At 40.3% G+C, this 18657-nt stretch overlaps 1 protein-coding gene across 6 annotated transcripts; it reads left to right on the forward strand.

Annotated features, from left to right (window-relative positions):
* Positions 1-57: 57 nt before the first annotated feature.
* On the forward strand, positions 58-12724 carry LOC137265811 (tetratricopeptide repeat protein 1-like). 6 transcript variants are annotated; one of them, XM_067801270.1, is made up of 6 exons: positions 58-301; positions 3968-4508; positions 4846-5019; positions 10111-10296; positions 10547-10601; positions 10914-12724. In XM_067801270.1, the coding sequence occupies exons 2-6, from the start codon at positions 3978-3980 to the stop codon at positions 11042-11044; spliced, it is 1077 nt and encodes a 358-aa protein (XP_067657371.1). In that variant the 5' UTR covers positions 58-301; positions 3968-3977; the 3' UTR covers positions 11045-12724. The 6 variants fall into 6 exon arrangements, with proteins under 6 accessions (XP_067657371.1, XP_067657370.1, XP_067657375.1 ...); XM_067801269.1 differs by having other exon boundaries at positions 65-222; XM_067801274.1 differs by having other exon boundaries at positions 83-154.
* Positions 12725-18657: the final 5933 nt, after the last annotated feature.

An 18657-nucleotide genomic window follows, 5' to 3' on the forward strand; every position in this document is an offset into this window, starting at 1 on the left:
GGTTAGATTCAATTCAATTATAAAATACATAAAATGGTTAGTTTTGTAACCTGTTATATGTGCAGCTAACGTGAGCTGGGGCCTGTCTCTCAAATCGTAATAGATGTGCACAAAGGGAGCAGAGAACCAGTTTACAGTAAAATTGCTCCGCAAGGTTCGGCTATTTCTCTGCGCACTGTTGAATACGTCAGTAAGAATTTTGCCATCACATTACTCTTAAAAGTAAGCTAATCTATCTGGCATCTATCACTTGTCACAAAGGTTGACTGGGTCGTCATCACGAGTATCAGGTACAGAAAAGGTAACTAAGGGATGCGACTCGTTAGTCCACAGTTTTCTTGATCGCAGCTGGCGACTGTATCAGATGCTTTCGAATTCGATTACGTTTAAACAAGAGAACACAGTGACGAATGTTGCGCGATGAACAGGATCACAACCATTCAATCACTGTCCATGCAGTCATTTCACTTTCCAATCACTGTCGGCAGAGTAGACACATTTATTATCTAAACATATCTGCAAGCCGCTCAGGTATGAGATGCACTTTCACTTTTATATGGTGCCGTTTTCGGCATAACATTTGTAGAAGTTTTCGCCAAGGGGAGGTTCCTTTATGTCCAAATGGTGCTATTTTCGCCGTGTGTCGTTTTGCTGTGGTGATGTTTAGCCTGAACCCGTCACTACTCTAAGTTTGTTGGGAAAGAGTTCCTTCCGTTCCCCATATTCATTCTTCCTCAGATTAATCAGGGAGACTATATATGTTGTAGATTATCCCTAGGTTAACAGACGTAACAAAACCCTAAATATTGTACTTTTGGGGGGCTTTTAGTTATTTTTGTGAGTCCTCTAGTAATTGTTGTTAGGTTTTGTTAATAATTCTAGTATCCCAAAGCGATCTGAATTCGACGTTCAACGATTGCATTGCTAGGGGAAGTGTATCGGGGAAGTGTGCGCGCGACTGGAGTGCAAAAACATTTCATTGGTTGGGCGGATGCTCAGTTCCTGTCGTGAGACGTTTTACTGACAATTGAAATCCAGGAGTTAAGTTATGTAAAGAGCAAATAAACATCAATATTATTTACCTCAAATGAGAAATCAGTTGCCTGTTCAACAGAAAAATGCTGATGGAAATCCAGCAAGATCAGTTGTCTGCTGTTGATAGGTTTATGTATTAAACAGGAAACCTTGTGATCAAAACACTCCCTGGCCGTGCGGAGATAAAAGTAGGACTCATCATCGAAAACATACAAAATGCTCGCATGTTGTAAGTGGCTACTAATTCGCCGATATGATGTCATCAATGCTATTTTTGTAGGAAACACATGATATTTTTGTGTGAAATAGATGAATATATCTGTATCAGTCAAGAGTAGCAAAAACAAAACTTTAAATGATATTTAAGATTAAAATTACGTTTTTGTCTTACATCATCAAAAAAGCCCCAACACCGGGATATATTAACATAGTGTAACATGTTTTCGGGATACTAATGGAAAAGATGATCGTGTACATTATTGCGTATGAGTAGCTTATGAAAACTGTAATTCTGTAAATAAATATCATCTCAACTTTCATAAATTTATTAAGTTGTCAGCCGGTTTCCAATGCAACAAACATTTCTTATCTTGTCCGCCAGCATGAGAGAGAAGTGACGTACCATGCTTTTGGGTTACTCATTATGGCGCAGGGTCATGCCCTTGTATGGAAGCGCATGTGATGCATTCTTCTCCATAGAAATCAACAAATATGTGACATTTGAAGTAGAAATCAAGCAAAGTGGTCAGTTTTTTTCTTGATTTTTTAAAAGTGTTTTCTGGGTGTTTCTTTGGTGAAAATTGTCACAAATAAACATATTTACAGGTAGGTTATTCAAGCATATGCTCATTCATTCTTCTTGTCTGCATGGCACACAATGGCAGGGACAATAAAACATGTCATGTCTGTGCAGTACAGCGACATCGGAATAGGATTTTAAATGAATCCCGTGGTCACAAGTCAGGTACGAATTCTGCTGCATGAAAACAAAATGTGTAATCGATTACCAATTCAGTGTTTGATAGTCTTCTTATTACATTGGCAACATTCCATTCTCATCACGTGATGTTTATGTTTGACCTTTCACTCGAGCAGATAATGGTCCACTTGGCAAGTTGCAAGGTATATTTAAAAAGTTATGATCACATTTGTGAAGGTTCTCAAAGTGCATTACATTCTAGGATAGAATTTTAGTACTTTGACAGAAATGTAGTCCACAACTGCCATGAAAGCAGAATATTTTAAACACTTTGTGCTCTGATTGCGATGGAAGCATCAGCACTCTAGAATGTGTTTACAGGTGGCGCTGTCAGCTCACTGTACACAAGAAATTATCGGAAAAAGAAATGCCCCCAAAACATGCTTCACCCGAAAACATCGTACATCACGGTATATCAAGTAATAAATATTATTTGGGATAGGGGAACAGGAGGAACTCTTTCCATTTGTTGTTTTTCCATAACTGACATTTTTATTTCTGCCTTTCCTTTTAAAGAAGAAAGACTATAGTGACATTCCATCAGATAATTTAAGAAGCGAAAGTGAATTGTGGTTGCTACTCTCAACTTCCCGGCATAGACATCTGATTGGATAAAAAGCCAACCAAGGGAGGTAATAAGTTCATCGGACTGAGCTGTAGGTGCATCCAGGGCATAGTGGAGACTTATTGGAACGTATCCCCTGGAGACTCCAGGATATGTATTCCTAGGAGAAGTCTGTGTTACTTTGGCAGCAAAATATTGACATACATTTTGTACAGCATGGTATTAATATGCAGTTTCAGGATGCATCGGTAAAATTCTAGATGCACAGATCAAACCCGCTTCTTTTATATAATTATCACGTTTAACATTTGGACTTTAAAAGAAACCTCATTCTTTTCATTTATGAAGAAAAAGGAAAGGTAACAGTTTACCACAGTAGTTTACTGTAGCACTAAGTTGCACAGGCTAATGTCCTAGGGATCAGACGGTGGTAGTGTAGCTGAGAAGTTAAAGTGTTTTATGTGTCAAGTCCATTTTTAAGTGTGGAATATTGAACTCATTCCCTCACTCACTCCTGAACCCTTTTCTGATCAAGCACTCATTTCCCCCCCCCCCTTTTTTTTTTTCTTTATTGTTTTTGGGTATGTTAATGAATTCTTGCCATATGATGATTGATCTATGTGTTTCACCATATTGAAACTTATTGTATGTTCTGGTCAGGTAACCTTTCAGATTGACCAATCAGAACACAGCTTACCAAATCGTGAAAGGGAACATTCGCACTTACCTTTTGAACTTTTTACCTCGAAAAGGTTCGTACCCGAACGATGCTATTTAACGTATGCTCACTTCCAGGTGAAATGAATTTAACAGTATCGCTATTGATTGGACAGTCATAGGTTAGTGAAAGGTTACCTGACGCGACCTTCTACTAGGTTTTGTTAGACTCAGTGGTGGAGTGTAACGAATAACACTGAGACTAAGTTTGCTTAGACTGCACTTGGGTACAGTGCGTGAAATCCATTTCTCATGTCCCCATCAGACACAGGGGCTTGCTGAAAATAAAACATCCTGGGTCCAACTAGCCTACACTGATATACATATAAAGAAGGAAAGGGATGTAACATGCACCAACTTGTCAAACACCCCGCTCTCTATTATGAGCATATTCTGGGTAGGAAATTTTGGAATACACAGTAAGAATTGCGGCTGTGTATTCCAAAATTTTCCACCCAGAATACGTTCATAATCAAGAATGAGGTTTTTGACAAGTTTGTGCGCATTACATCCCTTTCCTTCTTTATATGTGTATGGATATCAGTTTAGGCTTGTTGGACCCAGGATGTTTTATTTTCAGCAATACAAACTCCTGTGCCTGCAGAGATATTGTTGGAATACTGCTAAAAGTGGCGTCAAGCCATACTCATGCGCACACTCACTCATTACAGATTTCATAGGATGTCGGAAGAAAAAGGAGAGGGTGTAGAGACTTCCCTGACTGGTTCGTGTGTGGAGGGAGAACAGTGCTGTGGAACTGAGGCAGATGATTCTGTGGATCTGTTAGGTCAGGGTGACACAAACAACCAAAATAATCAAAGAATACAGGAATTTATTGACATTCATGGGAACTCGGATGGAATCGGAACACCCGTTGAAGAGAGTGGAGAAGTGTGTAAAAGGACAGGGGGCGCAACTGTAGCAGAAATTTCTGATACACTTTCAGATCAGCGAATAGAAAGTGATGATGAGTATGTGTCTGCAGATGATGGAAGTGATGTAGAATTTGATGATGTGTGTTGTGGTGGGGAAAACATTGCTGTCAGTGAAGTTGGGGGGAGATATTTTGGGGATGGAAATGCAGAATGTACTCCAGGTGATGGAAGTGGAAGTGAAATGGAAGAACTCGATGAAGAAAAGGATACGCAAGAAGTTGATGATGAAGAATGCAGGAAGAAAGTTGAAGAAAGTCTTTCAGATGATGAGAAGTTGGTAATGATCAGTATTTTCATTATTTCATAGTAACCACAGTCTCCAGTTTTATTTTAACCATAATGCTTTAGCAGACTGAAACTAACAGATCAGATTGAAAATATTGCATCCTCTAATTATACACATTGGGGATATGCATATAAGATTTCCGAGTCAGTATGATCATTAGAGCAGATGTCAACTGTTTGAATTGATGCTGCACTACATACATTGTGATATAGCCTGATATAGGCTATTAGTAGATGACATGCAGTAATAATGCAGTTTATTTTGAAAATGTAATTGGTTGCAAACAGTCATATTTGCTGTCATTTCCTTCTTTTCTTTCATGTCTCAGGAACGAAAGAACAAGGCTCAGCAGTCGAAGGAGAAAGGGAACCAGGCATTCCGGGAAGGGAGCTACAAGGAGGCCATTCGGCTCTACACTGAGGCTCTACACATGTGTCCCCTGTCTTTCCCGAAGGAGAGGTCAATCATGTTCTCCAACAAGGCAGCATGTCAAATGAAACTGGTAAATACATGTATACTAATAGGTATTTGCCAAGTATAAAGTACCCAATACTACTCTACTAAAGCTGATCAGAGGTTGCATTTTGTAACTTGAATGATAGGCCAGACATTGTTTATTGCTGGTCAGCTATCAGCTGCTGTGCTTTGCCATGACTTGATTATTGACAGGATGTGTTTCAAACAAGTGACAGAGATGTCATGCCAAATATTCATCAAGTTCATCAGTGTACCACATTTCATGCTTGTTTTCCATCATCAGTATTTGAGACCTATGGTTGTGTGTGTTGATTGTCACCTGCAGGGATTGACTTGGGCCGCGATATCGTGATTTTCTCACACCAGTTGCTTTAAGATCGCACTCAAACCTACCTGCAGCGATTTAAAATCGCATCCTGCTCACCTGTATGATAGGAAGTTTTTAAATCTGTTTTACTGAGAAAGGATTTGTCGTTATTTTGTCCTGTCAAAGATATTCCCATTGCTTTCTACCTATTTTAAATCTTCGAAACATAACTTCTGGCATGGAACATCGTACATCGTTACTCAGCGCTGCACAAAATGAGCTGCGCTGCAAGGAGTATGGCAAACTCTGAACCTCGCAGTACTGTGTTGTTTATGCACTATGCGACGGTGTACAGAGTTCGCATTCGGAAGTTGTGTTCTGCAACGTCACACGAAGGGCGACTACTAACGAAACCATCTTATTCAATATTAAAATCTTTAAATTCTTAAAGACTACGAATGAAAACGAAGAAACAACTTGACCCATTCAAAACGTAGGTCGAAAAATTGGCCAAGACATCACCAGTCCCCAGGAGCTGTAGGTCGAAAAAACGACCAGTCAGTAGTTGCATCAAAATGATTTATACTTTTAGGAACCTAACTAACATATGATTCATTTATCAAATCTATCACTCTTCATAATGCCTGTCAACACTTATGACATTTCAGATGGCCATATTTTATCAACAAGATTAGAATTGTAAACTATTTTCCGCAATGTTATTGAAAAAAAACTATTCTCACACACATGCTTCGGCAACAGGTCCACATCCGAGTTCTCAGTGAGCAAATCAACAATGCGTAGAGGATATAATTAAACAAATCACATAAACTGAAGAATAAAATCAACAAAAGTACTCATAAAAATTGTCTAACAGACATTATAACTTACTATTTCAATCTTTATTGCGCGATCATGTCATGTCATTCGTTTTTGTTTGTCAGTTGCTGTTATCTGATTGGCTGACTTCGGTCACTTGTCTGATTTTGACCAATCACGATCCTTACTGCAGACTGAGGCTAAAAAGCGTCATTAGAAACCAATGTTTATCCAATAAAACCGCTTCTTACAACTATGAAAATACCCTTGGCAAGGATACAGTCATTTTGTTGATGTTCAGAGCTTTCGAATGATACCCGCCATCAAACAAATCGCCTCACATGTTATTCATTAACAGCCAAAGATTTTAAAACGGAGGTTTTTCACGCTGTTGTATCACGTTACCAAGCGAATTGCCACTGATATTGGGAAATACACGACCATTTATTTCAGAAATCTTTCTAGAATAATTTTCTGATCGTGTATAAATGAACATATGAAAGAAAAAGTGAAGGGGATGTAATGACTTGTTACAACTAGAAGAAAAACGCTCCAGGTTTTTCTTCCTCCGTGGTTCATCTAGACATATAAATGTCTATGCCTGCATTTTCATTACAAATTAACTTATTTAAGTTGTAGTCGTATTACGTGAAAAATATGATAAAAATAACTTTCATATTTATGAACAGTAAGATTAGTCCTTTCAACTGGTGTATGATATGCAGTAGCAATAATGATTTATAAGTTGATATTTTCTCTTGTTAAACATATAAACTTCATCTGTGACCTCAGAGTTGCTAGTTGGCAGTATATGCCTCCGTTTGACTGGTGTTGAAAGAGTCGTTGACCTTGATGACAACCAGAATGCAGACACTGATGGTGATGCTAGTAGATCTACAGACTTTCACTTCATTGCAATTCAGGATTGCTTGACTTGAAATTGATTATGACAATGTCTTATTTGTCTCGTATTCTTTTTCTTCTGAACGATCATGAACAGTTAAATGTCATAAGATTTGAAAAAATCTCATGCTTTTGATCCCATGTGAAATTTTATCTCATATGTTTTCTGAGCCAGGTTTATCCCTGCACCTGTAAAAGATGTCATTTGTGGTGAATTCACAATTAAAATAATTATTAATTTAGTCGTATTCTATCTCACATGGTGCACTTACCCATGCTCTTAGCTGATGGAGTGGAAACAAACTGCTAGTATCAGTTTTCAATAACCCATCCCCAACCCAGCATGCATCCTGCTTTGCTGATCATGTGATGGATTTAGATGCATCCCGAGTCTTGTTTGCACAAAATCTCATGAACTGTTGTACCCAGTGTCTGTAAATTTGGTAAAAGCCTACAGTTGGGGATTATGCAAACAACACTCAATTTGGGTGACCTTGACCTTATTTTGAAGGTCATCGCAACACTGTGACCAGTTTTCAAATTCTTGTTAATGACACTTTGTACCCAGTGTCTTCAGGTTTGGTGACAACCTTCATTGGGGGATCATGCAGACACCAGTCGATTTTGGTGATCTTGATCTTATCTTCAAAGCTATTATGACACTTTGACCACTTTTCAGACTTTTGTGATCTTATAAAATGTTGCTCCCAGTGTCTTCAATTATGTTTTGACAGCCTACATTTGGTGATTACACAGACACCAGTTATTTCAGGTGAACATGACCTTATTTTCAAGGTTACATGACACTTGTCAATATCTTGTTAACACAATAACTACATGTCACAAAAGGTAATCGTCCATATAAATATGTTATGTTTAATTCTTTAGTGGTGGGGGACATTGCCATGTGAGTGGCAGACACTTTTTATCTGAAATGTACAGTTGATCTATTAGTAGGGTTCGTCTTTCTATAAAACATTCATAGAACCCTACATCAGCAGATGATGCCTTGTTTCCAGAAGATCTGTCAGATCATGAAGATATACATGACTTTCTTGGTTCATTGAGACCTTCATCATTGTGACTGATTTACTGGATCTTTCTGGCTCACTTAACCAATTCTGTGGAAATCCAGGCATTCCTTTCTCTAGTTCCTCTACTACCTGACTGCGAGTGAGGTCTCTAGTTCTGCCATACACCTGTAAAAGTCTTGATGCCTGGGACTGAGGACAGAAAATCTTTGGATTCACAGGCAAGAAATCATGCCCAGTACCTGGGAGGTTAGGAAAGGTATATCTAATGGTTTTTGAGAAGCAAGCCATCATACGTTACACGTTGTAATGGCATCTAGGATTTATGAAGTTTCTATGGATCAAAGTTATGGGTCAGCCTCCTTCTGAGGAGTTCTTGACACACTGGGTTGAATGTTCAGTCCTCTTCCCCACCGAGGAGTAAGTGCATAAACAGAGGAAAGATATGTTAAGCGTATTGAAAATTTTACATTACATTGTATATTTTAAATATCAAAAATATTTCTGATGATGGACAACCACTTGACTGCTATATAGACTGCAAAGGTGGTTTTGTCGGGAAGACAGAGAACCACTTCAGTAGGAAGTCACAGGGTCAACAAAGGCAGGCTGCATGTTTTGACTTCTTTTGGCTACCAAGCACACTGGTCAGGAGTGTTCTTGGGCAAGGTGATACTTGAGGCCAGAAACATTTGTTGTTGTTGTCCCTCCAGTGTTAAGGAACGAGGGAAAGAGCACAATATCAGATAGAATATGTAATTTTTCACTTTACTTGTTCTATTTTTTAATTCATTGAATATTTTGCAAATGATGTGGAATGATATTTGGCATTTACTATTGTAGTTGACAGTGAGACTGTGTTTACCTTTGCATTACAATTTGTATTCTCTTGTGTTTCTTGCTATTTCCAGTCATGTTTTCAGAGGAAACTTAATAAAAGGCAATATGTAATGCAGGATTTATTCTGTTCTGAGTACATTACATATTTATAATATATATACATTCACAATGTATCAGTTAATATACAAATATTTTGAATGCATTGCTGTATAAGTATAGACAGCTAAATCTTGTTTAATGGATATTAGATGATATCATCTTAACATGCTTATGTTACATTGGTGAAAGATTGTATTTTATGGAATATATTCACATTTTTGTTGTTGGAAAGGTACAAGTGATTGTGTAGAAACAAAGTGATACTTGTTTTCCTCAAAATATTTTTTACAAATCAAGCCATTCTCTTTCCACAAATGTCTCAAGTCATATCTTCCCACGTAAGCTCTGCTCCAAGAAGGCCCTATTTCCCTGTTTTCGTAAAAGCCCTAGTGGCAAAAAATCACAACATGAATTATCTCCCTTCATTCTGTCCTATCAGAACACGTGTTACGTCGACTTAGATCAGACATGACAGCCACCATGGAGTTGATCAGTTTGTGACGGATAGATTCAGTATTTCATACTGAAATGAAAATCAGAAACTAGAAATAGAAAATGGGGCCACAAATATCTCTCTTCTTGATCCGTCATTACATGACTGAGTTCTGTCAAAAAGAAACATTTACGCATTGCGCAGGGGAAGAGGTTCTTGTTTTCCTAAAGCATGCAGAAATTACTGAGGCTTTAGGAATGGTCACTTTTGAAACAACATTGCTGATTGCACAACGACATGTGATTGCAACCAGTAACGAATCCTGAACATGCACACCATAAAACGGTCATATTGGAACAGAGGTGACATGGGATGACATTATTTGAGTAATGTATGTGGGGAGAAAATGAAATCCAGCAAGCTTGATCATGTTCTTTCGATTCTTTTTATATATAATATTGCAAAGTCTCAGTTCGAAGTTATAATGTCTCCCAGTCCATTCAGATTTCAACTTGTGTCTGTTTATGGTATGAACAGCTACTAAGTTGCAGTCTACTGTCATGCTATGTATTGTATTGGTTTCAAATAACAAACATTCATTTACTCACTAATAAGTCAGTTTTGGTCAACTATACAACATTTTGTAGGCAGGTCTTATACAAATGTTTATTACTCTGATTCAAGGATGACAACAAAGATGCCATCAAGAACTGCAGCAAAGCCTTGGAGCTGCACCCCCATTACATGAAGGCCTTGCTACGGAGAGCAGAGCTGTATGAAAGGACAGATAAACTGGATGAGGCTCTAGCAGACTTTCAGAAAGCTGTAGAGTTGGACCCTTCCCAGCATGCTGCTAGACATGCTGCTCTTGTAAGTCGGACTGTTCAGTGTTTAAGTGGAAGAATCCCAACCATGATGGTGCAGCTCGTGTTTGATAAGGTCAAATGCCCAAGAGTTACAAATTTTAAATACATTTTAAATTGTAATGCTCTTAACAAAACCAAACCCTTCATATTGTTGACGCACTATTGAAGAGTGTGATGTGGAATATGTCGTGTGGTTCATGTTGTTCTCGTGCAGTGGCATGTAAGCATGTTTAGTTTCTGCTATTTTCCTACAGAGACTTGCTGACCAAATAAAAGAGAGAAATGAAAAGCTGAAGACAGAAATGTTGGGTATGTTTACAGGAAAGCTAGAGTGTGTTACTGATCGTAAGCATGGTACTTAATGGTTCTGTCATGTCAGTTCCAGTGTACACTTATAAATGCACAGTTCATGTTTGGTCATTCAAAGCATGAGTGATACCTTTCAATTACTTGTAGAAGCTAATAACATGTACTATGCAACTCATACAAATCCAGAAAATCTTTATCTGAAAAAAAGGGTAGTAGCCTTTTTCATCATGATTTGAGAAGTTTGGAAGTTCCCAATTGATAAAATGGAGAATGACAAGTCATCGGCTGCTCACATGTGTTTTAACATTTCAGGAAAGTTGAAAGACTTGGGCAACATGATTCTGAAACCGTTTGGGATGTCTACAGACAATTTCAACCTTCAACAAGATCCATCAACTGGTTCCTACTCAGTGCAGTTTCAGCAAAACCAAGCCAAACAGTGACAGTTTCCTGCACCACTGTATTTGTTTGTGGATGATATATGTAAATCTGTACATTGTATAAGAGGAATCATGACTGGAACAAATCAGAAAACTCTTAAACTGCAGTCAGATGTATGTCCGAGGGTTGAAGCTAGTGTGAACAATGTGCTAGCTTTCTGAAGATTAGATACTCTTTAGCACATTGTACATTCTGTCTTGTCCTAGATATGAATGACATATATTGGAGACTTCAGTCTGTATTCCTGTTTCTTATGGTCATTGGCATCATCCAAGCATTTTCATTGAACTACTGTTGTTGTACAGGATTCAGAATTGTTTTTCAAACTCCATTTGATTTCCAGCTTTTTCTCAAAGTTTTGTACTGATGGAATGAATTTCTCTTTGAATGTCTTTGGGAGCAAGCGAGACCATGTGATCACACTTGTTGACTGAGCTTCAGTCCTTTACTTTGTGTTTTGTACAACTGCCAATAACCTATATCCAGACTCAGGGTGGGATTGGCACGTATTGTCACTTGCTTCAGACGCCTCTGAATATCACACAAACTTGAATTTAAAGGCGAGTCTCATTCAAGTTAAGCTTTCTCCTTCAGGACCCCATGTCCATGTCTAGAGTTATTCTATACTCTGTTGAGTCATCTACAGCTGCACACATTCCTCACTCAGTACCATTTTCAAACTGATATGCTCAGAAGCTTAAAAAAGCACTTTTCCAAATAAAGATTGTCAAGTTATCAAAGGTTCAGCACTACTTTGGCATGCTTCCTCCGATTGACATGAAGAATATATAACTCAAAAACATGACAAACAATAGGAAAAACAATTCAGCTTTAAAATCATGAACTTTTATAGAATGTAACCGAAGTCCATAGAAACTGGAATCATATCTAAGTAGAAAAATGTATGACTAGTAAAACAAAGAGTTAGAAATGATAGAAATATCTGGCTCTGTAGCAGTGATTTGTGTTTCTTTAGGGTGAAAATGGGACTACATTCAGACCAACTGGCAGTCGTAGCACCTTGCAGTCAAAGTTCAGTGCCCAAAGATAATTACTAACTTGTCTGTTCAGCATGACGCACACACTCCCCATTCTGGATATGATAATCATACATGAAAGAGCTTTTTTACTTAAGAAGAACTTGAGTGTTGTGAGTATTTGCTATCAACATGAAGTATTGCAACAGTGTTGACAAAACTGTATTTAGTTATCAGGTTCACTGTTACACTTGAACAAGTCAGAATTTCCTTGGCCGTTATACAGAGGAACAAATGTGTAATGAAACAACGTCTTTGTGAATTATCATTGTCTTTATATATCTTTAGGATTTGGGTGTGTGCAATAAAAATCACATTGTATTAAGTTGTAATTTTGAATTGTTACATTAACACTATATTACACTACAGTCAAGTTATAACTGCATAAAATGAAGTTAAATCAAGATCTCTCGGTACTTTCCATTCCATCAAGTTTTAAGTCCAAATTTTAAAAATTCACTAAGAATACATATTTCATAAGACTATTATACACATACTGGATGAAAAGCTGAAATCTTGACAAATGTTTCCCAGTTTATTTTGTATTGATATGTGATTGACAGGAAGTCTGGGAAGAGTATTTATTTGTTACAGTAACCTGTATATTTTTCTTTAAGCTTTGTAAATAAACAATTCCGAAGAATTTACCTGTCTTACATGAGTTTGTACAGAATTAATCTGCAGATATAGTCTATCAGAAAATGTTTCAGGATGGTGTTTGGTAGCTGTACTTTCAAACTATAAGTGCTCTCCGTTTCCAATTTGGTATGAGGCTTTATAATTCTTCTACCATTGAGGATTTTCACTGTCATAACTTATCACTCGATAGTAAGAAAGTTGTCTGTAAGAGCTGTCTTTATTTCAAGTCACAACAACACCTCACATGTCAAGGGTGTTGAGCTACTTAATGGAACAGCGATCCGTATAGACAACTTTCTTATTATCGAGTGATAAATTATGACAATTAAAATCCCCAATGGTAGAAGAATTATAAAGCCTCATACCAAATCGGAAACAGATAACACTTATAGTTATAAAGTAAAGTCGCCAAACACTGTCCTGAAACATTTTCTGCCAGACTATACATTAGCTGCTCTGTATTGTTGACAACAAAAGAGAGTGATAACTGTGTAATGGGTCTATAGTCACCAACTTATCACCACAGCCTGTGAGTTTAGTGCTTGCAAGCCAGAGGTTGACAGCAGCCATCTGCATGGTCAGTGTGCAAATCCATTCCATCACCATGGTCTGCGCTTCTAACACTCACGATAACAACAGACCCTCACTTTGACCACAGACCTTCATAATTACAACAGATCATCACTATTGTAACACCCTCACTATAACCACAGACCCTCACTATAACAACAGACCCTCACTAGACCATCACTGTTATAGAAGACCCTCACTGTGACCACAGAACCTCACTGTGACAACAGACCCTCCCTGTTACAACACACACAGACCCTCCCTGTTACAACACACTCCCTGTTACATACTGTTACTACAGACCCTTACTGTGACAGCAGACCCTCAATGTTACCACAAACCCTGACTGACAGCAGACACTGACTGTAACAACAGACCCTCACTGTTACAAGAGACCTTCACTGTTACCACCAACCCTCATGGTTACAACAGACCCTAGCTGTTACAACAGACTCTCACTGTGACAACAGACCCTCACTGTTACAGTGGCCTTTTACTGTTTCAACAGACCCACAGTATGAGCACAGACCCTCAGTGCTACAACATCCTCTCCCTGTTACCAAGGACCTTCACTGTTACCACAGACCCTCATGGTTACAACATACTGTCACTGTGACAACACATCCTCATTGTTACCACAGACACTTACTGTGACCACAGTCTCCACTGCTACAACATACTGTCACTGTGACAACACATCCTCATTGTTACCACAGACACTTATTGTGACCACAGTCTCCACTGTTACAACATACTGTCACTGTGACAACACATCCTCATTGTTACCACAGACACTTACTGTGACCACAGTCTCCACTGTTACAACATACTGTCACTGTGACAACACACCCTCATTGTTACCACAGACACTTACTGTGACCACAGTCTCCACTGTTACAACATACTGTCACTGTGACAACACATTCTCATTGTTACCACAGACACTTACTGTGACCACAGTCTCCACTGTTACAACATACTGTCGTTGTTACCACATGGTTACAATAGATCCTCACTGTGACGACAGACCCCATTGTTACCACAGACCCTTACTATTACCACAGACCCTCACTGTAACAACAGACCCCCACTTATCACAAACACTCACTGTGACCACAGACCATCATGGTTATAACAGACGCTTACTGTTATGGACTCTTACTATTACCACAGACCCGGTGATAACAGACCTTCTGTGTAACAACAGATCCTCACTGTTACAACATACCCTCGCTATTACCACAGACCCTCACTGTCACAACTGACCTTCACGGTCACAACAGACCCTCACTATAACCACAGACTCTCACTGTTACAACAGACCCTTGCTGTGACAACACATCCTCACTGTTACAACATACCCTCGCTATTACCACAGACCCTCACTGTCACAACTGACCTTCACGGTCACAACAGACCCTCACTATTACCACAGACTCTCACTGTTACAACAGACCCTCACTGTGACCACAGACCCACACTTTTACAACAGACCCTCACTATTATCATGTACCTTCAATTTAAAACAGACCCTCACTGTTAAAACAGAGCCTCATTGTTACAACAGACCTGTGCTGTTACAACAGAGCCTCATTGTTACAACAGACCCTCACTGTTACAACAGAGCCTCATTGTTACAACAGACCCTCACTGTTACAACAGAGCCTCATTGTTACAACAGACCTGTGCTGTTACAACAGACCTGTGCTGTTACAACAGAGATGCTTGGAATCTCCATTGGGTCTGGAGGGAATTATGTTAGTTAATTTTGTAAGCTACACTGAGTGAGTTAGTGAGTGAAAGCAGGTTTTGTTTGACAAGTATCAGCTTTTTTCTTTGAGTGGCATTTGTAGCAGTTGGAAGTCAGATAAAACAAGTATATATGGACAATATTCCCGAAAGGTTTTCTACGAGGGCATGCAGAAAAAAAGTTATAAATATGTAGTCGAAATCTTTTGTGCATGAAATTTTTATTTACAATCCTGATTCATTTCAGGATTTATGTTTTTATATGTAGCTGTTTTAAGGTACTTTTCAAAATTATGTAGATCAGGATCTATTTTTCACATGTTTTTATTTGTTTTGGGGTGAAAATGCAGGTTTCTGCATTAACATGAACACTCATGGATGACAACTTCTTTAATTCTTGAGCACAATGTTTCAATACAGGTTGTATCGTTTGAAACGCAAGATAACAGAAGGAATTACCATCAAATGATACCAACTTTGTCCTCACTTCTTATGATGAACTCACAATCAGCCCTAGACTCCTGTACAAACACTCCACGCTGTGTATCCTTTTGCTTAACGTTGTGCTTAAGAATTAAAGAAGTTGTCATCCATATTTACTTGTTCTATCTAGCAATCAGCTTGAATACTCTGAAGATTTTCTAGAAGTGAATTGAACTTAAGTTGTGGTAGTGATTGGGTCAAAATTCCATCATTTTAGAAAAAAACACTCAAATGTACCTGATGAGGATTGATATAAGTCACAGCATACACATACGGTGATAGAAGACTGGGTGTTTCACTGATTTACCCAGCTCCAGTCACACCTCTCTATCAATGTTACATCATGCCATTGTGGCCATTTCTGTGTATTTATATTTCATCCATGACAGGTAACGGATAAACACAATAAACAAGTTTAGTTTTAAGTTGATTGTTTTTGCACTAAAACAGGACATAATGGAGACTAAATGTTTGAATACCCGACTATTTATGGCTTTGGTCTTGTGTTAGCCATGGCTTTATTCACACATTTTGTCTTTAAAAACAGAGAAATGTAGTTCAAGGTTATTGATATGATCATAGTCATGATGTAAGGCTGTGATGGTGTTGACGAAACCCTTCTGTATATCTTCAACACTCACAACACAAATTCTTCCCATTTTGTTTTACACTGACTGTAGCAATATTGAAACATTAAAATGGACACACGAAATTAGCTTTGAGCATTGTACCAGTGCAGGGAACTGAACCCAGAGTTTCATTCCAACCAACTTCAACCACCTAGCTCACTGCCCCATGTCCAGTATACCTAGCTCACTGCCCCATGTCCAGTATACCTAGCTCACTGCCCCATGTCCAGTATACCTAGCTCACTGCCCCATGTCCAGTATACCTAGCTCACTGCCCCATGTCCAGTATACCTAGCTCACTGCCCCATGTCCAGTATACCTTGCTCACTGCCCCATGTCCAGTATACCTTGCTCACTGCCCCATGTCCAGTATACCTAGCTCACTGCCCCATGTCCAGTATACCTTGCTCACTGCCCCATGTCCAGTATACCTTGCTCACTGCCCCATGTCCAGTATACCTAGCTCACTGCCCCATGTCCAGTATACCTTGCTCACTGCCCCATGTCCAGTATACCTAGCTCACTGCCCCATGTCCAGTATACCTTGCTCACTGCCCCATGTCCAGTATACCTAGCTCACTGCCCCATGTCCAGTATACCTTGCTCACTGCCCCATGTCCAGTATACCTTGCTCACTGCCCCATGTCCAGTATACCTTGCTCACTGCCCCATGTCCAGTATACCTTGCTCACTGCCCCATGTCCAGTATACCTAGCTCACTGCCCCATGTCCAGTATACCTTGCTCACTGCCCCATGTCCAGTATACCTTGCTCACTGCCCCATGTCCAGTATACCTTGCTCACTGCCCCATGTCCAGTATACCTTGCTCACTGCCCCATGTCCAGTATACCTAGCTCACTGCCCCATGTCCAGTATACCTTGCTCACTGCCCCATGTCCAGTATACCTTGCTCACTGCCCCATGTCCAGTATACCTTGCTCACTGCCCCATGTCCAGTATACCTAGCTCACTGCCCCATGTCCAGTATACCTTGCTCACTGCCCCATGTCCAGTATACCTAGCTCACTGCCCCATGTCCAGTATACCTTGCTCACTGCCCCATGTCCAGTATACCTTGCTCACTGCCCCATGTCCAGTATACCTTGCTCACTGCCCCATGTCCAGTATACCTAGCTCACTGCCCCATGTCCAGTATACCTTGCTCACTGCCCCATGTCCAGTATACCTAGCTCACTGCCCCATGTCCAGTATACCTAGCTCACTGCCCCATGTCCAGTATACCTAGCTCACTGCCCCATGTCCAGTATACCTTGCTCACTGCCCCATGTCCAGTATACCTAGCTCACTGCCCCATGTCCAGTATACCTAGCTCACTGCCCCATGTCCAGTATACCTAGCTCACTGCCCCATGTCCAGTATACCTAGCTCACTGCCCCATGTCCAGTATACCTAGCTCACTGCCCCATGTCCAGTATACCTTGCTCACTGCCCCATGTCCAGTATACCTTGCTCACTGCCCCATGTCCAGTATACCTAGCTCACTGCCCCATGTCCAGTATACCTTGCTCACTGCCCCATGTCCAGTATACCTAGCTCACTGCCCCATGTCCAGTATACCTTGCTCACTGCCCCATGTCCAGTATACCTAGCTCACTGCCCCATGTCCAGTATACCTTGCTCACTGCCCCATGTCCAGTATACCTAGCTCACTGCCCCATGTCCAGTATACCTTGCTCACTGCCCCATGTCCAGTATACCTAGCTCACTGCCCCATGTCCAGTATACCTTGCTCACTGCCCCATGTCCAGTATACCTAGCTCACTGCCCCATGTCCAGTATACCTTGCTCACTGCCCCATGTCCAGTATACCTAGCTCACTGCCCCATGTCCAGTATACCTAGCTCACTGCCCCATGTCCAGTATACCTAGCTCACTGCCCCATGTCCAGTATACCTTGCTCACTGCCCCATGTCCAGTATACCTTGCTCACTGCCCCATGTCCAGTATACCTAGCTCACTGCCCCATGTCCAGTATACCTAGCTCACTGCCCCATGTCCAGTATACCTAGCTCACTGCCCCATGTCCAGTATACCTTGCTCACTGCCCCATGTCCAGTATACCTAGCTCACTGCCCCATGTCCAGTATACCTAGCTCACTGCCCCATGTCCAGTATACCTAGCTCACTGCCCCATGTCCAGTATACCTAGCTCACTGCCCCATGTCCAGTATACCTAGCTCACTGCCCCATGTCCAGTATACCTTGCTCACTGCCCCATGTCCAGTATACCTAGCTCACTGCCCCATGTCCAGTATACCTTGCTCACTGCCCCATGTCCAGTATACCTAGCTCACTGCCCCATGTCCAGTATACCTTGCTCACTGCCCCATGTCCAGTATACCTAGCTCACTGCCCCATGTCCAGTATACCTTGCTCACTGCCCCATGTCCAGTATACCTTGCTCACTGCCCCATGTCCAGTATACCTAGCTCACTGCCCCATGTCCAGTATACCTAGCTCACTGCCCCATGTCCAGTATACCTAGC

This window comes from Haliotis asinina, chromosome 15 (genome assembly GCF_037392515.1).
Source record: "Haliotis asinina isolate JCU_RB_2024 chromosome 15, JCU_Hal_asi_v2, whole genome shotgun sequence".
Classification (NCBI taxonomy): domain Eukaryota; kingdom Metazoa; phylum Mollusca; class Gastropoda; order Lepetellida; family Haliotidae; genus Haliotis; species Haliotis asinina.